This window comes from Anomaloglossus baeobatrachus, chromosome 3, assembly GCF_048569485.1.
Source record: "Anomaloglossus baeobatrachus isolate aAnoBae1 chromosome 3, aAnoBae1.hap1, whole genome shotgun sequence".
Lineage (NCBI taxonomy): Eukaryota > Metazoa > Chordata > Amphibia > Anura > Aromobatidae > Anomaloglossus > Anomaloglossus baeobatrachus.
The window spans coordinates 466,627,039-466,650,967 of NC_134355.1; the positions used below are offsets into that span (position 1 = coordinate 466,627,039).

Genomic DNA, 23,929 nt, shown 5'->3' on the forward strand with positions numbered 1-23,929 from the left:
CAGCTGCGAATGTCCCCCACTGAGCTTTGCTGCCAGGAGACCGCAAGGGAGCATAGTACTGAGAGTGGAAAAGCGGCACTGGTCCAGGGGGAGAGCATCATTCCCACCCTCCTCACTTCATACTGAACCTTGGGCTCTTAATGTTCAGTTTAAAAGTGTTGGACAATCCCTCTAATACAGAAAGCTCTTTGTTCCTTTTCAGGTAACCTTCTCATTTCTGATCCAAATGCAGAAGAAACACATACCATAATTCAGAAAGCTGTATAATGGGTGCTCCAAATGCCCACAAGATTAACCCCATATGAGTACAATAGATAGTGACAATATAAAATAAACATTAACATATCATGCAAGCATTTTAAAACATTTTTTACCTTACTGCTATTTCTGTCATGTTCTGTTTTTTGGTTGTACCATGGTTCATCCCATTTTTCCTCTGCTTGCCATGCGTATTTCAAGATTGTACTGAGAATTGCTTCAAATAGGAGAATAATCAGGTACACAAGCAAGAAGGTGTTCATAGACCTATGTGAATACATGGAGTGATGAAGTATTGAGAAGAATTATTTACAAACTGCAAAATTATAACAATAAGGTAAAAAAAATTGGGGCTATTCCCATCTTCATAAATGGGTATTGTCAGATGGTTGTATTTACAAGCACCAATTTTGCAAACGTGTTTGTTTTACCTACAATATCCATCTATAAAAATAGAAATGCATCTTTAAATAGACCTAAGGGGGAGGATAGGGCTTGGCTCAAGTCATAAATCTGGTTCTTGGAGGAAAGGGGACCATATAACGAAGAGGATAACTCCAGAACTCAAAGGAATGTGTGAAACAAAGGATCAAATAAGTGTTTTTTTGTTTTTGATTTTCTGCAAAAAAAAAAAAAAAAAAAAAAAAAAGTGTATCACAACCAAAAGCAAAGCCAAATATCAAGATTTTGCATCTTGAAATTGTTGAGGGGGGGGTGAGGGATGGGTTTAGCGTCTCAAGCGGGGTTTTACACAAAGCAGAGGTACCCATAAATGCAGAAATAATGCATGAAGATGTGGATGGGAGGGATGAGGTAAGGAAAGAGCCTGCAAAGTGCGCCAACAGGGAACAGGACAAGGTCCTAGTGGTCAGCAATGGTGGTGTATGCAGCAGCGGTGGCGCCACCACATTGTCCTTTGAGTGCTGGAGTTATCATCTCCTTTAAAAGCAACCCGTCACCAAATTTGGGGCCTATAAGCTGCGGCCACCACCAGTGGGCTTTTACGAGGGGCAATCCAAAAGTAATGATAATCGGTTATTTCTATTGCACACAAATTAAAATAAAATGTTTTCTTCTCTCTTAGGTACCCACTAGTCCAGGAAAAAAAAAAAAAATCACTTAAATAGGCCACAATTCCTGGGAGCTACATTCATTTGAATATGAACTGCCGAGGAGTGAACATCAAAATGGAAAAAAAACAAGCTCAGAGCATCAAATACCTCTGCTTGAAAAAAATGACTACCAAAAGGCATACACAGCGACTTGGTGGAAACATTGGGGGACTCTTCTCCTCCATATTCCACAGTTGCACGCTGGGCCAAGGAATTTAAGCTGGGAAGAACATTGACGGAAGATGAACATTGTGAAGGACTCCCATCCACGTCCCTCAATGAAGAAAACGTGAAAAAAGTTGAAGAAGTCACAGGGACCTCATATGGCAGTAGTCAAAGAATCCTTGCAAAAGAATTGCATATGAGAAAGGTCTCCGCGTGTTGGATGCCAAAAATGTTAACCGACGAGAAAAAGAAGAAACGAGTTGACATTTCAATAGCAAATCTCGAAAAGTTCCAAGCAGACAAGGAGAATTTTGTCACGTTTTTTGACCATGGACGAGACCTGGATCCACCACTTTGATCCCGAAACTAAACAACAATCGATGACATGGAAACGAGCCGACGAACCGACGCCGATGAAATTCAAAGTGTCAAGCTCAGCAGGGAAGGTTATGGCGTCCATTTTTTGAGACACTGAAGGAATTATTATGGTGGACTATTTGGAGAAGGGAGCCACTATTACGGGCTCCTACTACGCAGAACAAATAAGAAGATTGCGGGAGGCTATCATGGAGAAAAGGCGGGGCAAATTGCGGGCTGGAGTGCTGTTTCACCTAGATAATGCGCCGGCTCACAAAGCTGCAGTTGCCATGGCAACCATTCAAGAAGCGGGCTTTGAACTGGTGGAACACCCCCCCTATTCGCCAGATCTAGCCCCCAGTGACTTCTTTCTCTTTCCTCGCCTCAAGGAACACCTCCGGGGCAAGAAATTTGATGACAATAGCGACGTGATAACTGCTGTTGGGGATTTTTTTGAGGGTCCAGATCAAGAATTTTTTTTCGATGGGAATTCTAAGTTTAGAAAAGAGATGGACTAAATGTATAGACTTGTTAGGAGACTATGTAGATTTTTTTTTTTTTTTAATATATTCATTATGTTTATTATTGATTATCATTACTTTTGGATCGCCCCTCATATATACAGCATTCTAGCATGTAAAAATCACTTTATAATACTTACCTAAACGGTCGCTGTGGTGCAGTTGGGTCATATGGGCGTCTCCGTTCAAAGTGCACCTGCACAGGACCTCAATGCCGGCGAGGGTGGATGACATAGGACGCATCATGCACCCTGGCTTCAGAAGAAGGACAACAAAGATAGCCGAAAGAAGAGGCACCGGAGATGTCCATATGACCCAACTCAACCGCAGCAACCATTTAGGCAAGTATTATAAAGTGACTTTAACTTTCTACACAGCGGCCTGACCTCTTATATACAGCATGTTAGAATGCTGTATATAAGAGCCCAGTGGTGGTGACCGCAGCTTATAGGCCCCAGCTTATAGGCCCCATATCTGGTGACAGGTTCCCTTTAAATAGACCGTCACATTATACATTCTGGCTCAATAGTGGGTTAGCATGGTACAGGGAAGAAAGAGCTGAGCAGCTTCAACGTTTTGTGGCAAATCCTTTATATTACGTGTACTTTATTCCTTTCAAACCCATGTTCTTTCTCGCTTAAGCTGGTGTCACACATAACGACGACGACAACGACGTCGCTGCTACGTCACCATTTTCTGTGACGTTGCAGCGACGTCCCGTCGCTGTCGCTGTGTGTGACATCCAGCAACGACCTGGCCCCTGCTGTGAGGTCGCCGGTCGTTGCTGAATGTCCAGCTTCATTTTTTGGTCGTCACTCTCCCGCTGTGACACACACATCGCTGTGTGTGACAGCGAGATTGCGACGAAATGAAGCGATCAGGAGCCGGCACTGGCAGCTGCGGTAAGCTGTAACCAGCGTAAACATCGGGTAACCAAGGGAAGACCTTTCCCTGGTTACCCGATGTTTACGCTGGTTACCAGCCTCCGCTCTTGCTGCCAGTGCCGGCTCCTGCACTGTGACATGTGGCTGCAGTACGCATCGGGTAATTAACCCGATGTATACTGTAGCAAGGAGAGCAAGGAGCCAGCGCTAAGCAGTGCGCGCGGCTCCCTGCTCTCTGCACTGTGACATGTAGCTGCAGCACACATCGGGTTAATTAACCCGATGTGTGCTGCAGGAGAGCAAGGAGCCAGCGCTAAGCGCGGCTCCCTGCTCTCTGAACTGTGACATGTAGCTGCAGCACACATCGGGTTAATTAACCCGATGTGTGCTGCAGGAGAGCAAGGAGCCAGCGCTAAGCGCGGCTCCCTGCTCTCTGAACATGTAGCACAGCGACCTTATGATCGCTGCTTCTGCTGTGTTTGACAGCTAAGCAGCGATCATAACAGCGACTTACAAGGTCGCTGTTACGTCACCGAAAATGGTGACGTAACAGCGACGTCGTTGTCGCTGTCGTTTAGTGTGACACCAGCTTTAGGAGTCCACTGGGCAGTCCTGTGTATTGCTCGACACTTTCACTGTATGACTCCACATACTGCATGTAGATTAGACACCATTGTGTAACATGACAGGCTCCCGTTAATAAGACACTTCATATACAACAATTACAGTAATGTTACAGATTGTATTAGCACTTGGCTTGTTCTCGTGGACTGGAAAATAGAACATCATACTTTTCCACTGCAGATCGCTTCTGTGATTTACTCTTGTAATTCAAAGCCATTTTTGCTTCCATCCCAGTATACACAGCAACTGCTATCAAATAAATGGAAAATTGTAATTATACATAAAAGAGCAGGGCTATAATCTTAACATGTCATATATGTTAATCTATAAATCAATGGTTAATTGAAAAAAAAAAAAAAAAAAAAAATTATATACACATATACATGCACACACAAATATATATGTATCTATAAATATATATATATATATACACGTCAATATACACATATATACACACACACACACACAAGTGTGTGTGTGTATATATATATATATATATATATACATATACACATATGTGTATATATATATATATATATATATATATATATATTCATATATTCTACTCTTCTGGATAAGAAAAGGAAATGGACATCATGGAACACGGTCAGCCGCTGTAAAATGCTTGAGGTAGACCTCCTTGTTTAAAGTGTATCATTCAGAAGACATTTACATTCTCATGGCACTACTGGCTATAGCAGGAGAATGGCATTTATAAGTATGTCGCAGGCAAATACACAGTCAATGACCCTCGGCATGAGAGAGCCATCAAATATAGGTCTACTGCTGAGAACAGGCACACAAGAATAAGCAATCATCAGATGGGAGGGAGTGAAGAACACACGCAGGGGACTTCAGAGGCAAAGCTTCAAAATACAGAGAAGAGCGCTTCTGTACTGTACAGATTACATTTATAGATTAACCTCTTCCTAACAAAGATGATTTTAGTTTTTCAGCATCGGCTTTAAAGCTCTTTCTTCCAAGAGCTAAAAATTTTATTTTAATGTTTTTGACACACTTTAACATGCGATTGTAGAATACATCACAAAACATTAGTATTTCAATATGTTGTTACGTTACAATGCATTATGAAGCCCTTTGGGTAATAGAGTAATTTCCCATTGTGTGATCTTCTCCGTCGGCAGGATTCAGTGAAGTCATCTTGTGATGACGGATTCTCAGCATGTCTACAATGAGGCCAAAGGCTTCGTTTAACTCTAGGTCTGCGTCTTGCAATTTTTAATTGCAAATAGGGGTGGAAAGGGTTTAATTGTCGTGCTGCTGTGCAATAAAGATGAATGCTGGATCTTTGATATGTGACTTTACTCAGCATTCATCTTTATTGCACATCAGGGCGGCAATTTAACCCTTTCCACCCCTATTTGCAAAACAAGATTCAAAAATTGCAAGACGCAGACCTAGAGTTAGACGGAGCCTTTGGCCTCAGTGTAGACATGCTGAGAATCCGTCATCACAAGATGACTTCACCGAATCCTGCCGAAGGAGAAGATCACACAATGGGAAATTACTCTATTACCCAAAGAGTAATTTGAGATCACAAAGTATCCACGATACAGGGGGGGTGGGTGGGGGGGGGGGAAGGGGGGGAGTCTGCAGCAGCTGTCTTTCTAAGATTCTCCCTAGTGGTTGTGTCTGACACAACCCCCCCAGGTGACCAAAACCGTAATCGCAGGTTCCCCGTATCTCACAGATAAAACCCTATCCTTGCGCTTTTTGTTTTCTTATATCTTCCAATTTTTAGCAAGTCTTTCCCTGACATCCGTTATATTTTTTAAGAAGTCAGACAACCCTATAATATACACAGACATTTTCTTATGAAGTTGTTCAGTATGATGTGGTAGAGAAGAGTAAAATGGCCTATGTAATAGAATATAGTCTGCGCTCCTCTGCCATCAGGCCTCTATATTCATTACAGCACCACTCCAGCTTTCTTTATTTCACTGCTGGAGAGGTGCTTGACATGTAAGTCCCCAGCACGTCTTCTGTCCCTCTCCTGAGTCACGTGACCAAAAGCTCTTTATTGCCGGCTCACACCACAGATCACTAGTTCTTTTCTTAAACGGAATGTGTCACAACTTTTTTTGTATTAATTATTATTGATTACATAGTCATTGTTTTTTGGGGTTTTTTTTTTTTTTTGCCAAAATTGCATGCATTTTAACATTATTATTTTCTTCTGCAGCTGCTGGGGGCTGCAATTTTAATTTGCTGGTGTGTAAGTGTCTAAGCAAAACACTTACACAAGGAAATATGGCTGCCCTTGGGTACAGGAGACCATGGCCAGTGTGCTACCGCATCTTCTACACTGTGGCTGCCTCCAGCTGTGAACCGGGCATACCCACTGGGTTGTCCAATGCTCAACTGTGGGAGGAATAAGGCTCCATTTTATTGTAATCCACAGTGGTGCTGTGAACTACAATTACCCTATTACCACAAATAGCGTTCTGCAGTGACGGCCAGGAAAGTGACAGGAGCAGCAACAGGGTGGAGGTGGCGCATACTGCTTGGGCAGCAGCAGTGACAAGAACTGTTCTCGCAATCGTGAGCATAGATCAGTCAGCCTGGTGTTGTACTACGAATACCAGCCTACTGCTCTGAACGATGAGAGCAGAGGTGCAGCAGAGAACACTCAGTAGGCTGGTATTAGTAGTATAATGTTAGGCCGCCGACCTGTGCTCATCCTCGCTGTCACTGTAGAGCTGCTGTGCTCTTAAGAGTAACTCAACTTTGCTAAGCCACCGTAAGCCTCACTCAGATGTCGGTGTGTGCAGGAACATCTGAGTGAGGCTTTACTGCTGTGTGCAAAGCACATTTAACATCTGTGTGTAGAGACGTAGCAGTACAGGCTCATTCAGGTGTACCTGCACAACATCTGCATGAGGTGTAACACTAACTGAGCAGAGCCAGCATCTCATCCCATCATGTCTGACCTGTCGGCGGCTCCAGCGTTTCATGGAGTGAGCCAAAGGTCACTCTTCAATAAAAGTCTATAAAAGCCTCGTTTTAGCTCTCTTTGACTTGCTTTGAGAGCTTGTGGCGTAATTTCTGACTTACGGCTACTTAGTCACAACATAGCGCCGAAGGACTGGTGCGACACCAATAAAAGGTGAAAGCGCCGGGGCATAAGTAATAAGGCGGGGGGCAGGAACCTTAGAATAAAATCACCACTCTAGTGATGACAAAAAACGCAACTGCTTTAGGGGTGAAATATATCAATACTGTTTAAAAATTATTTTTCATATTTTATACAACTAAACTTTGTTTATATACAAATTAAAACATTAATACTTTACATTTTATCAACTGATGAAAAAAATAAAACATTTTATGACACATTCCCTTTAAAGCAGTTATCTGGTCTTTGGTGAAAGTCTGCAGGTACTGTATGTGACTGCAGACTACTAAAGCTCTACAGCAGACAAAACACTGTCAGGATTCTCCAGTACTGCCGGTGAGAATGAACGTAGACGCGACCGCAAGTATGCGATTTGCATACATATAGTCCCCTGTCATCTAGATGTGCTCGGCCGTGCTCAATACAAGCGATTTGAATGACATTGAGCTCGTCTACGTGCCAGAAGTATGCAATTTCCATACTTGTGGTCACGTGTCCACTAGCTGTCGGCGACAACATCGGAGAGTCTTTGACAGTAAGGATTCAGAAGTCTGCAGTCACAAAGTAAGTGTATACTTTCGAGCAGACAACCTCTATAATAGTAAGCTTATAGGCACTCTTTTCTGAGTATCCTAGACTTGTATTGAAAAGTGATTTCCAGTCACATAGAAGATGCTGTAGTGAACCGGCTAGTCACAGCTACGGTCACATGATCCAAGAGAAATCTGGCTTGGAAACGGCAGAGGGCATCGACTGGTAAGTAATTTAATATACACACTGAAAATATTTATATATTTTAGCAATAACTAACAAATGGTGAAATAAAAAATAAAATAAATGTTGGACTTCATAGATCCATGTAATAAACATAAGAGATATTAACAATTTTAACTTTTTATTTGTATTTACAACATACCAAAAATCTCCTTTGTGTTTTTTAACCTTGTCCCGCGAAGCAAAAGATTTTCAGTTCCAAGAGGCCTTTTTATTTAAAAAATAAATAAAAAACAAAGTTACATAAATCAGTAACGTTCACTTTTCACAACCAGGAAAACATGAAAACCTAACAAGACCATCTTTAAGTAAAAAAACTGTGAATTACATGTCAGGCTCTGTTCACATCACAATTATGGCCTCCGTTTAACATACAAGGCAGGATGCAGAAAAGTGTAAAGGGTGACTTAGGCATTCATCACGTATAGGGTCACTATAAGGAAGGGTTTATATTTTACATATAAACTTGTTCTGAATCATTAAATGTTGATGTATGCTAGCCAGATGATGTAATGTTATGGACAAATTCGACATGTTGAGAGCTTTCCTGCCATACTTGCTGAACATCAATCACAAGCCTGATATAAATCTAGTTTCATTCAATACAAAATCTGGTGCTACTATATTTAAAGGGGTGGTCCGTAAGCAAAGTCATTTTCCTCCTAACTCCCTATCTATTTGATACAATAACCTAAGCATTTTATAATACACTTGCTTTAAAAATTCCCTATCCTTCCCTCGCCAGTCTAACTGCTTTTCTATTTTTTTCGCTTCCTATCTGATGACGCTTCCTTTGAGAATTCCCAGTGCATGCTGGGATACTCAACCAAAGCATCATCAGGGAAGAAGCTACATTAACTGCTGCATCCTCTGCCACCTCGCTGAAACAAAGTGTCATCAGTAGTGTTGAGCGGACTGGGATCTGAAAAATCTGGATCCGCACGGTTCGAGGGTCCGATCCGAGTCCGACCAGTACCCGGGATTCGGGGTGCACAATCCGGATCGATATCCCTCTCCCCCTCCCCCTCAAACCCTCCCACTCCCCCACCAACACCCCCACACCCACCCCCACCCCCACGGATCCGACTCCCCATTCATTTACATAGCCACGGGTTCCGGAACGGATTCGGACATCAGCGGCAACCCGATCCGGATCCGTCGGACCCGGATTATAGCCGATCCGCTCAACTCTAGTCATCAGTGATACTTGAGTCAGGGGCTCTGTCCCTGTGCGATGTGCACAGGACATGCTCGGATGTTGGCTTAGATAAATAGTAATAAGCCAGCAATACACCGGTGTTATTATGAGACAATCAGTACATTGAATCTATAATCCATTATAGATAAAACACTGCAATTTTGTCCACTGAGCTTTTTTTTGTGTGCAAAAATTCTGCTGTGTTTACCAGTTCAACTAAGGGCCGCTTTACACGCTACGACATCGCTAGCAATTGCTAGTGATGTCGAGCGCGATAGCACCCGCCCCCGTCGTTGTAACGATATGTGGTGATCGCTGCCGTAGCGATCATTATCGCTACGGCAGTGTCACACGCATATACCTGTGCAGTGACGTCGCTGTGAGCGGCGAACCGCCTCCTTTCTAAGGGGCGGTTCGTTCAGCGTCACAGCGACATCACAGCAGCGTCACTGAACCACCGCCCAATAGAAAAGGAGGGGAGGAGATTAGCGGCTGGAACATGCCGCCCACCTCCTTCCTTCCTCCTTTTCCGGTGGACGCAGGTAAGGAGATGTTTGTCGTTCCAGCGGCGTCACACATAGCGATGTGTGCTGCCACAGGAACGACAAACAACATCGTTACTGCAGCAGCAATAATAATTGGGAAGGGACCCCCCATGTCACCGATGAGCGATTTTGAACGTTTTTGCGACGATTCAAAATCGCTCATAGGTGTCACACGCAACGACATCGCTAAAGCGGCCAGATGTGCGTCACAAATTCCGTGACCGCCAATGAGATCACTTTAGCGATGTCGTAGCGTGTAAAGCCACCTTAAAGTGGAATTCTTGTTTACTGTGCAATCACTCTGTTGAACTGTGCATTTCTTGGTGCTTAGTGTTCCTGATAGGCTTCGATGGGGAGAATGAGTAAAATACATTTAAAATAAAAGCAATTCCGCCTTTAGAAGAAGAAATCCAATACTTCTGCACTAAAAAAAAGAAAAAAGAAGGGAATTTTGTTACTTACCGTAAATTCCTTTTCTTCTAGCTCTTATTGGGAGACCCAGACGATTGGGGTATAGCTACTGCCCTCCGGAGGCCACACAAAGCACTACACTAAAAAGTGCAAGGCCCCTCCCCTTCTGGCTATACCCCCCCGTGGTATCACGGGTTCTCCAGTTTTAGTGCCAAAGCAAGAAGGAGGAAGCCAATAACTGGTTTAAACAAATTAACTCCGAATAACGTCGGAGAACTGAAAAACCGTTCAACATGAACAACATGTGTACCCGCAAACAACCAAGAAATCCCGAAGGACAACAGGGCGGGTGCTGGGTCTCCCAATAAGAGCTAGAAGAAAAGGAATTTACGGTAAGTAACAAAATTCCCTTCTTCTTCAGCGCTCTATTGGGAGACCCAGACGATTGGGACGTCCAAAAGCTGTCCCTGGGTGGGTAAAGAGATACCTCATGTTAGAGCTGCAAAACAGCCCTCCCCTACGGGGATGTCACTGCCGCCTGCAGGACTCTTCTACCTAAGCTGGCATCCGCCGAAGCATAGGTATGCACCTGATAATGTTTGGTGAAAGTGTGCAGACTCGACCAGGTAGCTGCCTGGCACACCTGTTGAGCCGAAGCCTGGTGTCGTAGCGCCCAGGACGCACCCACGGCTCTGGTTGAATGGGCTTTCAGCCCTGAGAGAACCGGAAGCCCTGCAGAACGGTAGGCTTCCAGAATTGGTTCTTTGATCCATCGAGCCAGGGTGGCTTTAGAAGCCTGCAACCTCTTGCGCGTACCAGCGACAAGGGCATCGGAACGGCGTATGGGCGCCGTGCGGGAAATGTAGATTCTGAGTGCTCTCACCAGATCTAGCAAACGTAAACATTCTCATACCGGTGAACCGGATGAGTGCAAAAGGACGGTAAGGAGATATCCTGATTAAGATGAAACGAGGATACGACCTTAGGGAGAAACTCCGGAATGATGCGCAGCACTACCTTGTCCTGGTGAAAACACCAGGAAGGGAGCCTTGGATGACAGAGCTGCCAGCTCAGACACTCGCCGAAGCGATGTGATCGCAACGAGAAACGCCACCTTCTGTGACAGGCGAGAAAAGGAAACTTCCTTCAGAGGCTCGAAAGGCGGCTTCTGGAGAGCAACTAGAACCCTGTTCAGATCCCATGGATCTAACGGCCGCTTGTACGGGGGTACGATATGACAAACCCCCTGCGGGAACGTGCGCACCTTAGAAAGACGTGCTAGACGCTTCTGAAAAAACACGGATAGTGCTGAGACTTGCCCTTTAAGGGAGTCTAGCGACAAGCCCTTTTCTAACTCCTATTGTAGGAAGGAAAGAAAAGTAGGCAATGCAAATGGCCAGGGAGACACTCCCTGAGTAGAGCACCAGATTAAGAAAATCTTCCACGTTCTGTGGTAGATCTTAGCAGACGTGGGCTTCCTAGCCTGTCTCATGGTGGCAACGACCCCTTGGGATAATCCTGAAGACGCTAGGATCCAGGACACAAAGGCCACACAGTCAGGTTCAGGGCCGCAGAATTCCAATGGGGAAAACGGCCCTTGAGACAGTAAGTCTGGTCGGTCTGGTAGTGACCCCGGTCGGCCGACCGTGAGATGCCACAGATCCGGGTACCACGATCTCCTCGGCCAGTCTGGTGCGACGAGTATGACGCGGCTGCAATCGGATCTGATTTTTGCGCAGTACTCTGGGCAAGAGTGCCAGAGGTGGAAACACATATGTGAGCCGGAACTGCGACCAATCTTGCACTAAGGCGTCTGCCGCCAGAGCTCTGTGATCGCGCGATCGTGCCATAAATGCCGGGACCTTGTTGGTGTGCCGAGACGCCATTAGGCCGACGTCCGGCACCCCCCAGCGGCAACAGATTTCCTGAAACACGTCCGGGTGAAGGGACCATTCCCCCGCGTCCATGCCCTGGCGACTGAGGAAGTCTGCTTCCCAGTTTTCTACGCCCGGGATGTGAACTGCGGATATGGTGGATGCTGTGTCCTCCACCCACATGAGGATTCGCCGGACTTCCTGGAAGGCTGCTGACTGCGTGTCCCTCCTTGGTGGTTGATGTATGCCACCGCTGTGGAGATGTCCGACTGGATTCGGATCTGCTCTCTTTCTAGCCACTTCTGGAAAGCTAATAGGGTAAGATACCCTGCCCCGATTTCCAGAACATCGATCTGAAGGGTGGACTCCTGCTGAGTCCACGTCCCCTGAGCCATGTGGCGGAGACAAACTGCTCCCCACCCTGACAGACTCGTATCTGTCGTGACCACTGCCCAGGATGGGGGCTATGACAATGAGGTGGGAATAAGCCACTATTGCAGAGAGTCCTCGGCCGTCAGGGAAAGGGAGACTTCCCGTCCAGGGAGGTTGACTGCCCATCCCATTGGCGGAGAATGTCCCATTGCCGTTGGCGCAGATGAAACTGCGCAAAGAGAACTGCCTCGATGGCTGCCACCATCTTCCTCAGGAAGTGCATGAGGCGCCTTAAGGGGTGCGACTGGCCTTGAAGGAGAGACTGCACCTCTGTCTGCAGTGAACGCTGCTGGTTCAGCGGAAGCTTCACTATGGCTGATAGAGTATGAAACTCCATGCCGAGATACGTTAGTGATTGAGTCGGAGACAGATTTGACCTTGCCAAATTGATGATCCACCCGAAAGTCTGGAGAGTCTCCAGCGTAACATTCAGGCTGCGTTGGCATGCCTCGAGGGAGGGTGCTTTGACGAGTAGATCGTCCAAGTACGGGATCACCGGGTGTCCCTGAGAGTGCAAGACTGCTACCACTGCTGCCATGCCCTTGGTGAACACCCGTGGGGCTGTCGCCAGACTGAATGGCAGAGCTACGAACTGAAGATGTTCGTCTCCTATCACAAAACGTAGAAAACGTTGGTGCTCCGTAGCAATTGGCACGTGGAGATAGGCATCTTTGATGTCTGTTGAGGCAAGGAAGTCTCCTCGAGACATTGAGGCAATGACGGATCGGAGGGATCCCATCCGGAACCGCCTGGCGTTCGCATGCTCGTTGAGCAGTTTCAGGACCAGAACAGGACGGGAGGAACCGTCCATTTTTGGAGCCACAAAGAGATTGGAGTACAATAGCATACAGGCATAAAGTACAAAAGACCACTGCAGCACAAGCAATACAAGCAGCATAGAAGCCTGTGCCCTGGCACCCCTGCTCTTCTGCTGCTGTATACTAGTCATCTAGGGGAATATAGCCCAGAAGAATGACCCTACAGTGCAATGTATAGCATACAAGCACAAGTACAAATGAACACTGCAGCACATGCAATACAAGCAGCATAGAAGCCTGTGCCCTGGCACCCCAGCTCTTCTGCTGCTGTAGACTAGTCATCTCGGGGAATATGGCCCAGAAGAGTGACCATACAGTGCTATGTATAGCATACAAGCACAAGTACAAATGCACACTGCAGCCCATGCAATACAAGCAGCATAGAAAAAAACCTGTGCCCCAGCACCCTTGGTTTTCTGCTGCTGTAGTCTAGCCATTCCAGGAGAATATAGCTAAGACTAGCGACTGTACAGTGCAATGTATAGCATATAAGCATAAACACAAATGAACACCTCAGTCGTGCAATACAAGCAGCCTAGAAAGCCTGTGCCTTAGCACACCTGCTTTCCTGCTGCTGATGTGCCGCTCCCCAAGCAGGCATATAGCGACCTATGCAGTAAAAAACAACACATGTACACACTGCAGTTATATCGTGGTCAGCACTATGTGTGCCTCTTACCGCCCGCCTATAAGCGGGTGTATGATCGCCACCGTCCTGCCTTGGTGCCGAAAGTCCGAGCTCGGACTGCAGTAATGGCTGCCGGCTTCTTCCCCAGCTCATGTGAGGAGGGGCGGGCCGTGGGCGTGCCCCCAAGGCAGAGCGGGAATCCGGCGTCCGACAGTGTGCAGTGAGAGGGCTGGAGCATGTAAAAAGGCTCCAGCCCTCGGCGCTGCTGATTGCTCAGCGCCTGTCCCCTTCCCTGAGTGACAGGGAGGGGGCGGGAACGAAGCGGCACTAGGCCGCAGAAGCCGGGGACTGGATTTATAAGCGCCGCCGCCGTAAAAGCGAGGTCGGCGCCCAGTCCCCGGCGAACTACAAGTCCCAGCCGCGCCGCCGCTCCCGGAGCGTCCGGCGCGGTAGTTCCCAAAACACAAAGTCACTCAGCAAAGCTGCAGTGACTGTAACCCTTTACTGTCCCCGGCGCACTAGCACACCCAGCAAGTCTGGAGTGTGCTGTGCCTGTGTGTACGGGGACACAGAGTACCTGTAATGGTGCAGGGCCATGTCCCTGAACGGTACTCCAGCTCCGTATCCAGCAGGTTCAAATGGGTCTGTGGATGGAGCCCGGCGTCAGAGCTTTGAGGCCGGCAGGATCCCACTTCCTCAGAGCCCCTCAGGGGGATGTGGAAGGAAAGCAGCATGTGGGCTCCAGCCTCCGTACCAGCAATAGGTACCTCAACCTTACAACACCATCAACGGGTGAGAAGGGAGCATGCTGGGGGCCCTATATGGGCCCTCTTTTCTTCCATCCGAAATAGTCAGCAGCTACTGCTGACTAAAATCTGTGGAGCTATGCGTGGATGTCTGACCTCCTTCGCACAAAGCTTGAAAACTGGAGAACCCGTGATACCACGGGGGGGTATAGCCAGAAGGGGAGGGGCCTTGCACTTTTTAGTGTAGTGCTTTGTGTGGCCTCCGGAGGGCAGTAGCTATACCCCAATCGTCTGGGTCTCCCAATAGAGCGCTGAAGAAAAAAAAGAAAAAACAAAACACGTGGCATGATCTGCACCAAAAAAGGGGAAAACTAAGCAAGAAACGGTGAAGATTGTAATTGTGTATTTTGGTGCAGACATAATGCAGCTTTTTCATAGATGACAATATGGCCTTAAACTATATTTAAAAGACATTGCCTAATCCACTGTCTTACTGCCCTAAATATCTACAACAAAACTCACATTTTCTGTTCAGTAACAGCGATGATCACATAGTATCGGAGGTAGCTGCATTTAAATTTATATTTTTCATTTTTTTTTTGCTTTTTTTTTTAAAGATCTCAGGTGGCAAGGGAGCCTGGGCCTACATCTTATTACACCATAGATTCCAGGTTTGAGGCTATGTGCCCACGTTGTGTTCTGTCCCTGCAGAAATTTCTGCAGCGATTTGAACAGCACATGTGCGCTTCAAATCGCTGCAGAAACAGTGCGTACTGAAAAGCCGATTTCATGCGCTCTGGATGCAGCCCTCACCATAGACAGAGCGGGAGCTGCATGCAGAGCGCACGGAATAAGTGACATGTCACTTCTTAGAACGCAGCGCTTCGGCAGTAGACGAATCGCTGCGCTCTAAAACGCCACGTGGGCATGGATTATGCACAATCTTCATAGATTATGCTGGGGACGCAGGACGCATGCAGTTACGCTGCGGTGCAGATCGCAGCGTAACTGCATGAAAATACGCTACGTGGGCAAAGAGCCTTATTCTCCAAACCAGGCTGAGAATTGCAAGAAGTGATGTGACAAGCTGTAAAACTCATTTTTCTTGGAATAGTTTGGTGTCCAGTGTGAACAGCAAACAAGGGACATTAAGCAGAATTACCTCACAATATCCTCTGAATGTTCCCGCAGGGTTATTCTTCCAACAAACCTAAGTAAACATTTACATTGCATCATTACATACTGTAAATATGAGGTTAAAGCTACATTCATCATTATGTCGTCAGTAGAGAGTTTTAGTCGGATAATATCAGCAAACAGTTATATATAAGTTGTATAATACTACAAAATATTCCCTGCACCAATTCCTTATGCTCTTCACTATCTGTGCTTGTAGATTCAACAGACCTTGAATTTCTACTCTTGGGATAATAATCTGTCCATTAGCACGCGAGGCACACACACGCACAGATCTCATAATAGTACAGTAAATGCAATCAGTTTTATGCCTGTTTGTTCATCCCATGCTCAGGACAGGTTTTCATCACATACAAGCACAAATCTTGAAATTTGTGAGGAGCAGACACCAAAAATATAAACAGACAATTGTAGAAGTTACGGTTATGAAGGTGAACACTCAACGTTTACAAAATGTTTTATATATGTTTTGTCTTTAGCTACCAGCAGATTGGTGGAAGTCCAGATCCCGAGATCTCACCAATCACTCCTTTTTGAGCCAGGATTCAGACTAAAGTAGAAATGCAATAGAAAAATAGAGAACATAGGCCCTAATTCATCAAAGATTTTGCGCCAAAAGGTGACGTAAAAGCTTTGAAAATTTTGGTGCAGCCTGGATGAGTCCAGATTTTGCGACTTTTAGAGTTTTTCCTGACAGTTTCTCCCAGCTCCGCCAAGATAGGCAGGACTGGGGGGCAACACCAAGCTTGTCCAATTAATGGAGAAGGAGGCGCTAGGCGAGGCATAGAGCTGGAGTGACAGAGGCTTCAAATCTGCAAATAGTTAATCAGCCTCATTTGCATATACATTTAATTTTCAGTAATGAACGGACTGACCATGCAAAGGTATTGATGGACCTATCTTTGAAAGAACTACATGCACACAAAGAGTTTGGAGTATGAGATCCTGAGGACAGGTTCATTTTCAACTGGAACACTAAACAATTGTATTAACCTTTTCCTAGCCAATACAACTTCCTGTTTCGCCCATTGAAAACCTATTATCAGGTCGTCATCAGCGATATTTATTCCAGTGTTCAGTAGTGAAAACGGAATCTGCTCAAACCCATTGGCAGAAGACGACATTCGTTGCCACCCATCGGCGTCTACCTCCATACCCTCGTCATCTTCGTCTCTGACATCGGTAGAAAAAACGCTTTCAACATCACTCAGTTCCGACTCTACAACTTCACTTCCATCGTCCAAATCGCTCTGACTATTACTACTTTCACTAGTATCGATTACACGCTGCCTTACTTCCTCCAGATTCATGCACCTTCGTTTCGCTATCTCTTAGCCATTTTCACTTGTAAAACAATAAGAAAACAAAACTGGGTTGGGTCAAAGGTCAGCAAGAACAGATGCAACCACTGCCTACTATGCTTAGAAAAGGGACTAATCACTCAGTGGCCCGCTAAAAGGGACTTAGGAGAGTAAAATGCGTAAGAAATATTGATGTCCGCTGCCAGGGGACAAAGCAATTGATTTGTACCACATATGGGGTATTGTCGTGCTCAGGAGAAATTGCACAATAAATTGTAGGGTGCGTTTTCGCTTTTCTCCCTTGTGAAAATGCAAACTTTTATGGCTAAAGTAACATTTTTGTGTTAAAAAATAAAATTTTCATTTTTTTCCTTCCACATTGCTTTGGTTCCTGTGAAACACCTGAAGGGTTAATACACTTCTTGGATGTGGTTTTGAGCAGTGTGAGGGGTGCAGTTTTTAGAATGGGTCACTTTTGGGTATTTTCTGTCATCTAGGCCTCTCAAAGTCACCTCAAATGTGATGTGGTCCTTAAAAAAATGATTTTGTAAATTTTGTTGGAAAAATGAGAAATTGCTGATGAACTTTGACCCCTTCTAACTTCCTAACGAAAAAAAAATTGTTTGGAAAATTGCGCTGATGTAAAGTAGACAAGTGGGAAATTTTATTTAGTAACTATTTTGTGCGACATAATTCTCGGATTTATGGCCATACATTTTCAAAGTTTGAAAATTGCGAAATTTTCACAAATAAACAAAAATATCGGCCTAAATTTCCCACTATCCCACTATATGTCACGGAAAAATGTCAGAATCGCCGGGATCTGTTTAAGTGTTCCAGAGTTATAACCTATCAAAGTGACACTGGTCAGAATTGCAAAAAAAGGCCCGGTCATTAGATTGTTTAGTGGCCGGGGGTGAAGGGGTTAACGGGTTATTTTGAATGTCGCCCCCCCAGGACTCAGGATAGAAAAAGGTTAAGGCCCAGTGCGCACTGGAAAACGTAATTTTCTTAAGAAAATTCCGCAGGGTCTGAAAGATTACCACACCCGCGGTAAAAAACCGCGACAAACCGCGTCCGAAAACTGCATGTGGTTTGCCGCGGTATTGACACGTGCGGGTTGGTACATGTGTTTTATTGCATTCAATGCAATAAAGCACATTGAAAAGAAAAAAGAAAAAAAAAATCATTTCCTTCTGAGATAGATAGATAGATATATAGACAAATAGATAGAGGGATAGATAGAGGGATAGATAGATAGAGGACAGATCGCTGCATTTCTCCTGAGCGGTAATGCGAGTTCATATTACCAGCCGTGGGAAATGCCCTGTGGTTACCTCTGCTATCTCGCTGCGAGGCTGCATTCCGCAGTGTGTCAATGTCAGTCGCGGCTGGATGCAAGCATCGCAGGACGTGGATTACGCCGAAGCTGTGTGTTTCGGGGGGGTTAATAAAAGGGTGAACGAGGAGGCTTATTTGTGTTTTATTTAAAATAAAGGATTTTTCGGGGTGTGTGTTTTTTCACTTTACTTACGGGTTGATCATGTCAGCTGTCTCATAGACGCTGCCATGATCAAGCCTGGACTTAGTGGCGGCGATCCGCCGCCATTAACTCCTTATTACCCTGTCTGCCACCACATCATGGCAACAGGAAGTGCTGGGGATACTCCGGTACTGCCGCATAATGGATGCGACAGTCCCGGGGCAGCATTAACCCTGCCCCCGTCCTCCCCAGCCTGAGAATACCGGGCCACCGCTGTGTGCTTACCTCGGGTGGACGGTAAAAATACAGCGGAGCCCACGTGTTGTTTTTTTTTTCTATATTTCCGTTTGATTTCTATGTGTATTCTATATGTCTGTGTGTGAGTGCGATCTGTGTGTGTTCTATGTCTGTGATGTGTGTGTTTACTCTGCTCCGCTTCCTCTTCCTGTCTTGACATCACTTCCCTGCAAACCGCAGGCAGCGATGAACATTACCGCAGGTAAACCGCGAAATACCGGAGGGAATAACGCAGGAAAACGCAATAAACCGCACAGAATTTGCTGCCTGCGTTATTCCCTGCGGGATTTCACGATTACATTGCAGTCAATGGAGTGAAATCCCGCAGCGACGTGCGGAAAAGAAGTGACATGCAATTGTTTTTGCTGCTGGAATCCCGCAGCAAAACATGCAGCTGTCAAAATCCGCATAGTGCGCACAGCATTTTTTTTCCCCATAGGGTGAATCACTGCAGAGATGTTATGAACATTTTCTGCAGCGAAACATGCAGGAAAACCACAGGAAATCCGCGGCAAAAACCGGCAAGTGCGCACAGGGCCTAAAACTGGAGTAGATCTTAGGGACATCTGATTTACCTAAACCTCTCACATAAGAATATTTTCTTCCCCAGTCATCTGTTTACAAAAATTCTGATAAGGCTTATGTGAAATGGGTGTCAGACATACTAGACGTGACAGTGGAGGAAGGCAGAGAGGTGGAAGATATATTTTATTCCTCAATGGTGAGTGCTAGGGACTGTTTGATCTGGTAACAGTTACTATACCCTAGAAAGGATTGGGAAGACTCCCAAATGATTTGTACTGTCAATGTCAAGAGGTGGTGAGCTCCTTTCTGCACTCAGTTTGGTCTTGTCTAAAAATTCTTCCATTCTGGTCTGAGCTACTTATGTTCCTTCATAATCACTCTGAATTCCCCTGGGTGTTCTCCCTTAAAGTGTGCGTGCCGGGTATTATAGATAAGCTTATTGGTGGATCCCACAACAGACTTAAGGATTCCTGTTTTTCTGTGCTAGGAAGATAATTATACGAGGGGCTGCTGATACGTCTTTGGCTTTACCCAGAAAGAAACGAGATCGGATGATGAAATTTTACATTTTTTTCCTCATACTCTCTACTGATGTCGACACACTTCTTACATTGGTATTCCAAGTTCTGTAAGCCTAGCAAAAAGAAGGATTTCGGTTGTCCCTCAAACCAGGCATCCGTAGCAGCCATTGCATCAGAAATGGTGTGAAATTTGGTACACTTGATGTGTTTCTTCAGGTTTGGAAACAGATGATAGTTGGAGGGGGCTAGATCTGGTAAATAAGGTGGGTGGTCAATCAGCTGGAAGCCCAGCTCTGCCAGTTTTGCCATGGTCGCTTGTGCAGTGTGAGCGGAGGCATTGTCTTGCAGGAACAAGATTCCTTTGGACAGCTTGCCACGCCTTTTGGCATTCAGAGCTGTCTTCAATTGGTCCAAAAGTTCAATGTAATACCTTACATTGATGGTGGAACCCTTTTGAAGGTACGCCACTAGCAGCACGCCCTCCTTCATCACCTTAGTGGCTGATTTTTACACCCTGAACTTCTTTGGACGATGAGAACCACTGTGCCTCCACTCTTTTGACTGCTCCTTGTTTTCAGGGTCATACAAATAAATCCAGGTGTCATCCATAGTGACCAGTCGATCCAGGAAGCTCTTATCAGTCCGGAAACACTGACAAATGGACCGGGAAGTTTTCACTCGCATGCTTCTCTGATCTGTTGTCAAACATTTAGGTACCAACTTTGCAGATAGCTTCCTCATGTCCAAATGTTCATAGATAATGACACAAACATATTCACCGGAAATCCTCATGATGTTGGCTGTTGCTTTAGATGAAATTCGTCAATTCTCGTATGTGGCTGTGCACAGCATCAACAATATCCGGAACAACCACTCTCGGTCATCGAGGACGTTCCTCATCATTAGTGCTGAAGTGGCCCGTTTTAAATTTGGCAACCCAGTTCTAAACTGTGGAATATGAAGGGCATTGATACCCCAATGTCTACGACATATCATGAATATCCTTTGCGGACTTTCCTTGCAGAAACAAGAACTTTATCACTCTCTGCTCTCAGTTGCTGTGAATATCATATTAGACTCCGCTATTTTGTTTTCCCGCGTGCGTAGATGCCTGTTGTCATAAGCAACAAACACAACATTTTGGAAACATATTAGGTGCCGCTCACATCGGAGATATTTTGCTGCGGGGCAGATCTGGTACAAATGCGTTTCAGCTCAATTCACCTCCAAAAGAGTCACGGCAGGATGCGATCACATGCAGAGTCGTGGCCGCATGTGACGCACGAAACCGCATCTCGCGCGACTCCATTGGAGGCGAATTGACCTGAAATGCATTTGTACTGGATCCGGCCCTGCGGAAAAATACCGCTGATGTGAGCGGCGCCTCCGACACATAAGGCTTGCATGTGATGTAACATTTGTTACCATAGAAACAAAAAAAAAACAAAAAAAAGATCACAAAGCCAAAGACTTATCAGCAGCCCCTCGTAATGGCAAAAAAAAAAAAAATCCACAGCAGTCCCCTGCATGCTCCATTGGCTGCAATTAGTAAACATATATATTACAGAACATAAAGTACTCTATACGAACATGTGATGTGATGGGGACGGTGGTTAGGAATGGAAGACTGCACAATAGGATTCCCAGCAGAGCTCTCTGTATATTTAGCTCTATCATAAGATTGCATAATGTGTTACTTAATGACATACCGGGGAGGGAGTGATGGGCTTGATGACTCCTATGCTCCTATGGTTAGGTGTTGTGTGCGAGGCTGTATGTATTGAATGTATGGATATGCTTCTTTAATTGTTGTTAATTCTTTTCTATGCATCTACATAATATTGATCTATATCTAGAGATTAAACTGCTTTCAGTGGACATTGATGATACATATTACTTCATTTGTATGATTCTGACGGCTGATATTGTTAATATTTTTATTGTGTTACAAAAATGGAAAATAGAGCCTTTTAAAAAAACAAAAACCGCATTTAACACAAAAACCTTATTGAAGCAATGAGGGATTTCTGCTTACATATTATATTTCATCACACTTATCTGTACAGTAAGTATTGTACACACTACTGGACATGATAAAGGACACATTCTGCAGGGATTTGTTAATAATTACACAAAAACAAACAGAACAAAAACGCTCACATGACATTAAAAGTCAGGAAAAACATAAAAAAAAACTCAAATGACTTCAGTGCTTATGAAAATGCCGTGTACATGAGCTCCTCTAAATGCATTGGCTGTGAGAGCTCTTCTGAAATGTTTTACCTGTAGAGATCCGCTTCGGGCTGCTGACACTCGATCACTGCTTTTAAAGAGTCCAGCTCGGCAACAGACTGTAGGACTGCGGTCTCTGGTATAGCCAGATGTGTCTGAGAAGAGAGAGTGTAAGAAGCACACACAACTTCACATTCAGGCTCATTCAGAACGTTGTTCTAGAAAGTGTGAGCAACTAAATATGCTTCATATTTTAGTAGAGCAGCTTTTAAAGGGAAACCATCATCACAAGGACCTGTTATTTCCAGGGTTTGTCAGGTCTAAATCCAGAAGTCTGCAGTCACTCTGCACTGCAGCCGTGTGACTCCTCATACCGCATGCACTGTGCAATGTGAGGATACTCAGGTGTCAGCAATATGCCATATGCACACTCCTGGCCAGAATCCAACTGGATGGGCACGGCCTCAAGCAATAATTGCATTGAGCGCACTGGAAACAGTCTAGTTGGATTCTGGCCGGGAATATGCATAATCACATATTTGTGGTCACATGACCACCGTTCTTGCCGCGGACACCGGAGAATCCTCACAGCGTGCAGTTGTAAGGATTCACACACGTCTGCAGTCATTTTCGGCTACAAAATATATTAGCTTTTAATGTTTAGATGCTAAAGTCCACTATGACCAGGAAAGTGTTAACAGAGATCACCCTGCTGTGATAACAAGCAGGGTACGGGAACTGAGCAGATCTGTGACATTACAAACACTTCTGCATCTGGTGCTCTCATCACCACTCTGTTCTACAAACCTCCCTCCCACACAGACAGAGCAGTGAGAGAAGAGCTGCAACATGTGTCTGCAATGACACACAGCTCTGCTCTACCCGCCACACCAGCCTCTAATCACAGTAGATGACGACAGTGAGATCAGTAAGGAGAGAAAAGTTGTGGGTCATTAAAAATACCCCTTGTGCTCTCCCACATGAATCCGGATAGGTCAACATGGATTACTTCCACTAGAACTGACCTCAGCCTATTAGCCAATTTCAGTGTTAGAATTGTATAAGCTACATTAAGAAGAGATATACTGTAGGTCTATAAAACACATTCTTCTGTTTGTCAGGTTCCAGCAGAACTACCACAGTAATATCATATCAGCGAGACTGAGTTGGCCCATGGACAGCACCATTCGTCTTAGGCCGGTTTCACACATCCGGCTTTTTGCCGTTTTGCCGGATGCGGCGCTCTCCCGTACAGTTAATACAGTACAATGACAGCGCTGTAACTTCCGGGTCACATGCGCCGGTCACATGACAGCACGTGACCGGCGCTTGTTGCGCTGTCATTGTACTGTATTGACTGTACGGGAGAGCGCCGCATCCGGCAAAACGGCAAAAAGCCGGATGTGTGAAACCGGCCTTAGCCATTATTGCCTCTGATACCTCATCTTGGGTGAGCTCTTTATCCAGCGCTCATTAGTCCTCAGATGAGAGATGGAAAAAATAAATCTGGGCCAAGTAATCCCGGAGCTCCTCATCGAAAGGTTAGTTTTTATATAGGATTCTACATAGAAATCATTCACAAAAAATGTTTCGATTGCTCTTCATTGCATTTTTGAGAAGGATTTAAATTTTTTTTTTTATTTTTTTACATTTCGGCATTTAAAAAGCAGAAGTATTTTATTTTACACTTCGCTAGTTCCATTTATAAAAGTGAAGTGTGATAAACTCATATTTGTGGGTTTGTGTTTTTTTTTTACAATTTGCATTATTCTCCTTAGGGACGGGGTGGCTCAGTGGTTAGTGCTGCTGCTTTGCAGCGCTGGGGTCCCGGTTCAAGTCCCACAATGGAAAACATCTACAAGGAGTATGTATGTCCTCCATGTGTTTGCA

General features: G+C 45.2%; 1 protein-coding gene across 7 annotated transcripts in view; it reads right to left on the bottom strand.

The window, feature by feature from the left end:
- Positions 1-23,929, bottom strand: part of ATP11B (ATPase phospholipid transporting 11B (putative)) — a 269,426-nt gene that overhangs the window by 169,310 nt on the left and 76,187 nt on the right. For 6 of the 7 annotated variants that reach the window (XM_075340576.1, XM_075340572.1, XM_075340574.1 and 3 more), the window contains exons 7-11: positions 22,091-22,194; positions 15,646-15,693; positions 7,974-8,038; positions 4,089-4,170; positions 375-525 (exon numbers count right to left, since the gene is read on the bottom strand). In XM_075340576.1, coding sequence (XP_075196691.1) covers positions 375-525; positions 4,089-4,170; positions 7,974-8,038; positions 15,646-15,693; positions 22,091-22,194 — 450 coding nt within the window. The remainder of the gene's footprint in view (positions 1-374; positions 526-4,088; positions 4,171-7,973; positions 8,039-15,645; positions 15,694-22,090; positions 22,195-23,929) is intronic. The other variant, XM_075340573.1, reaches the window with a different exon arrangement.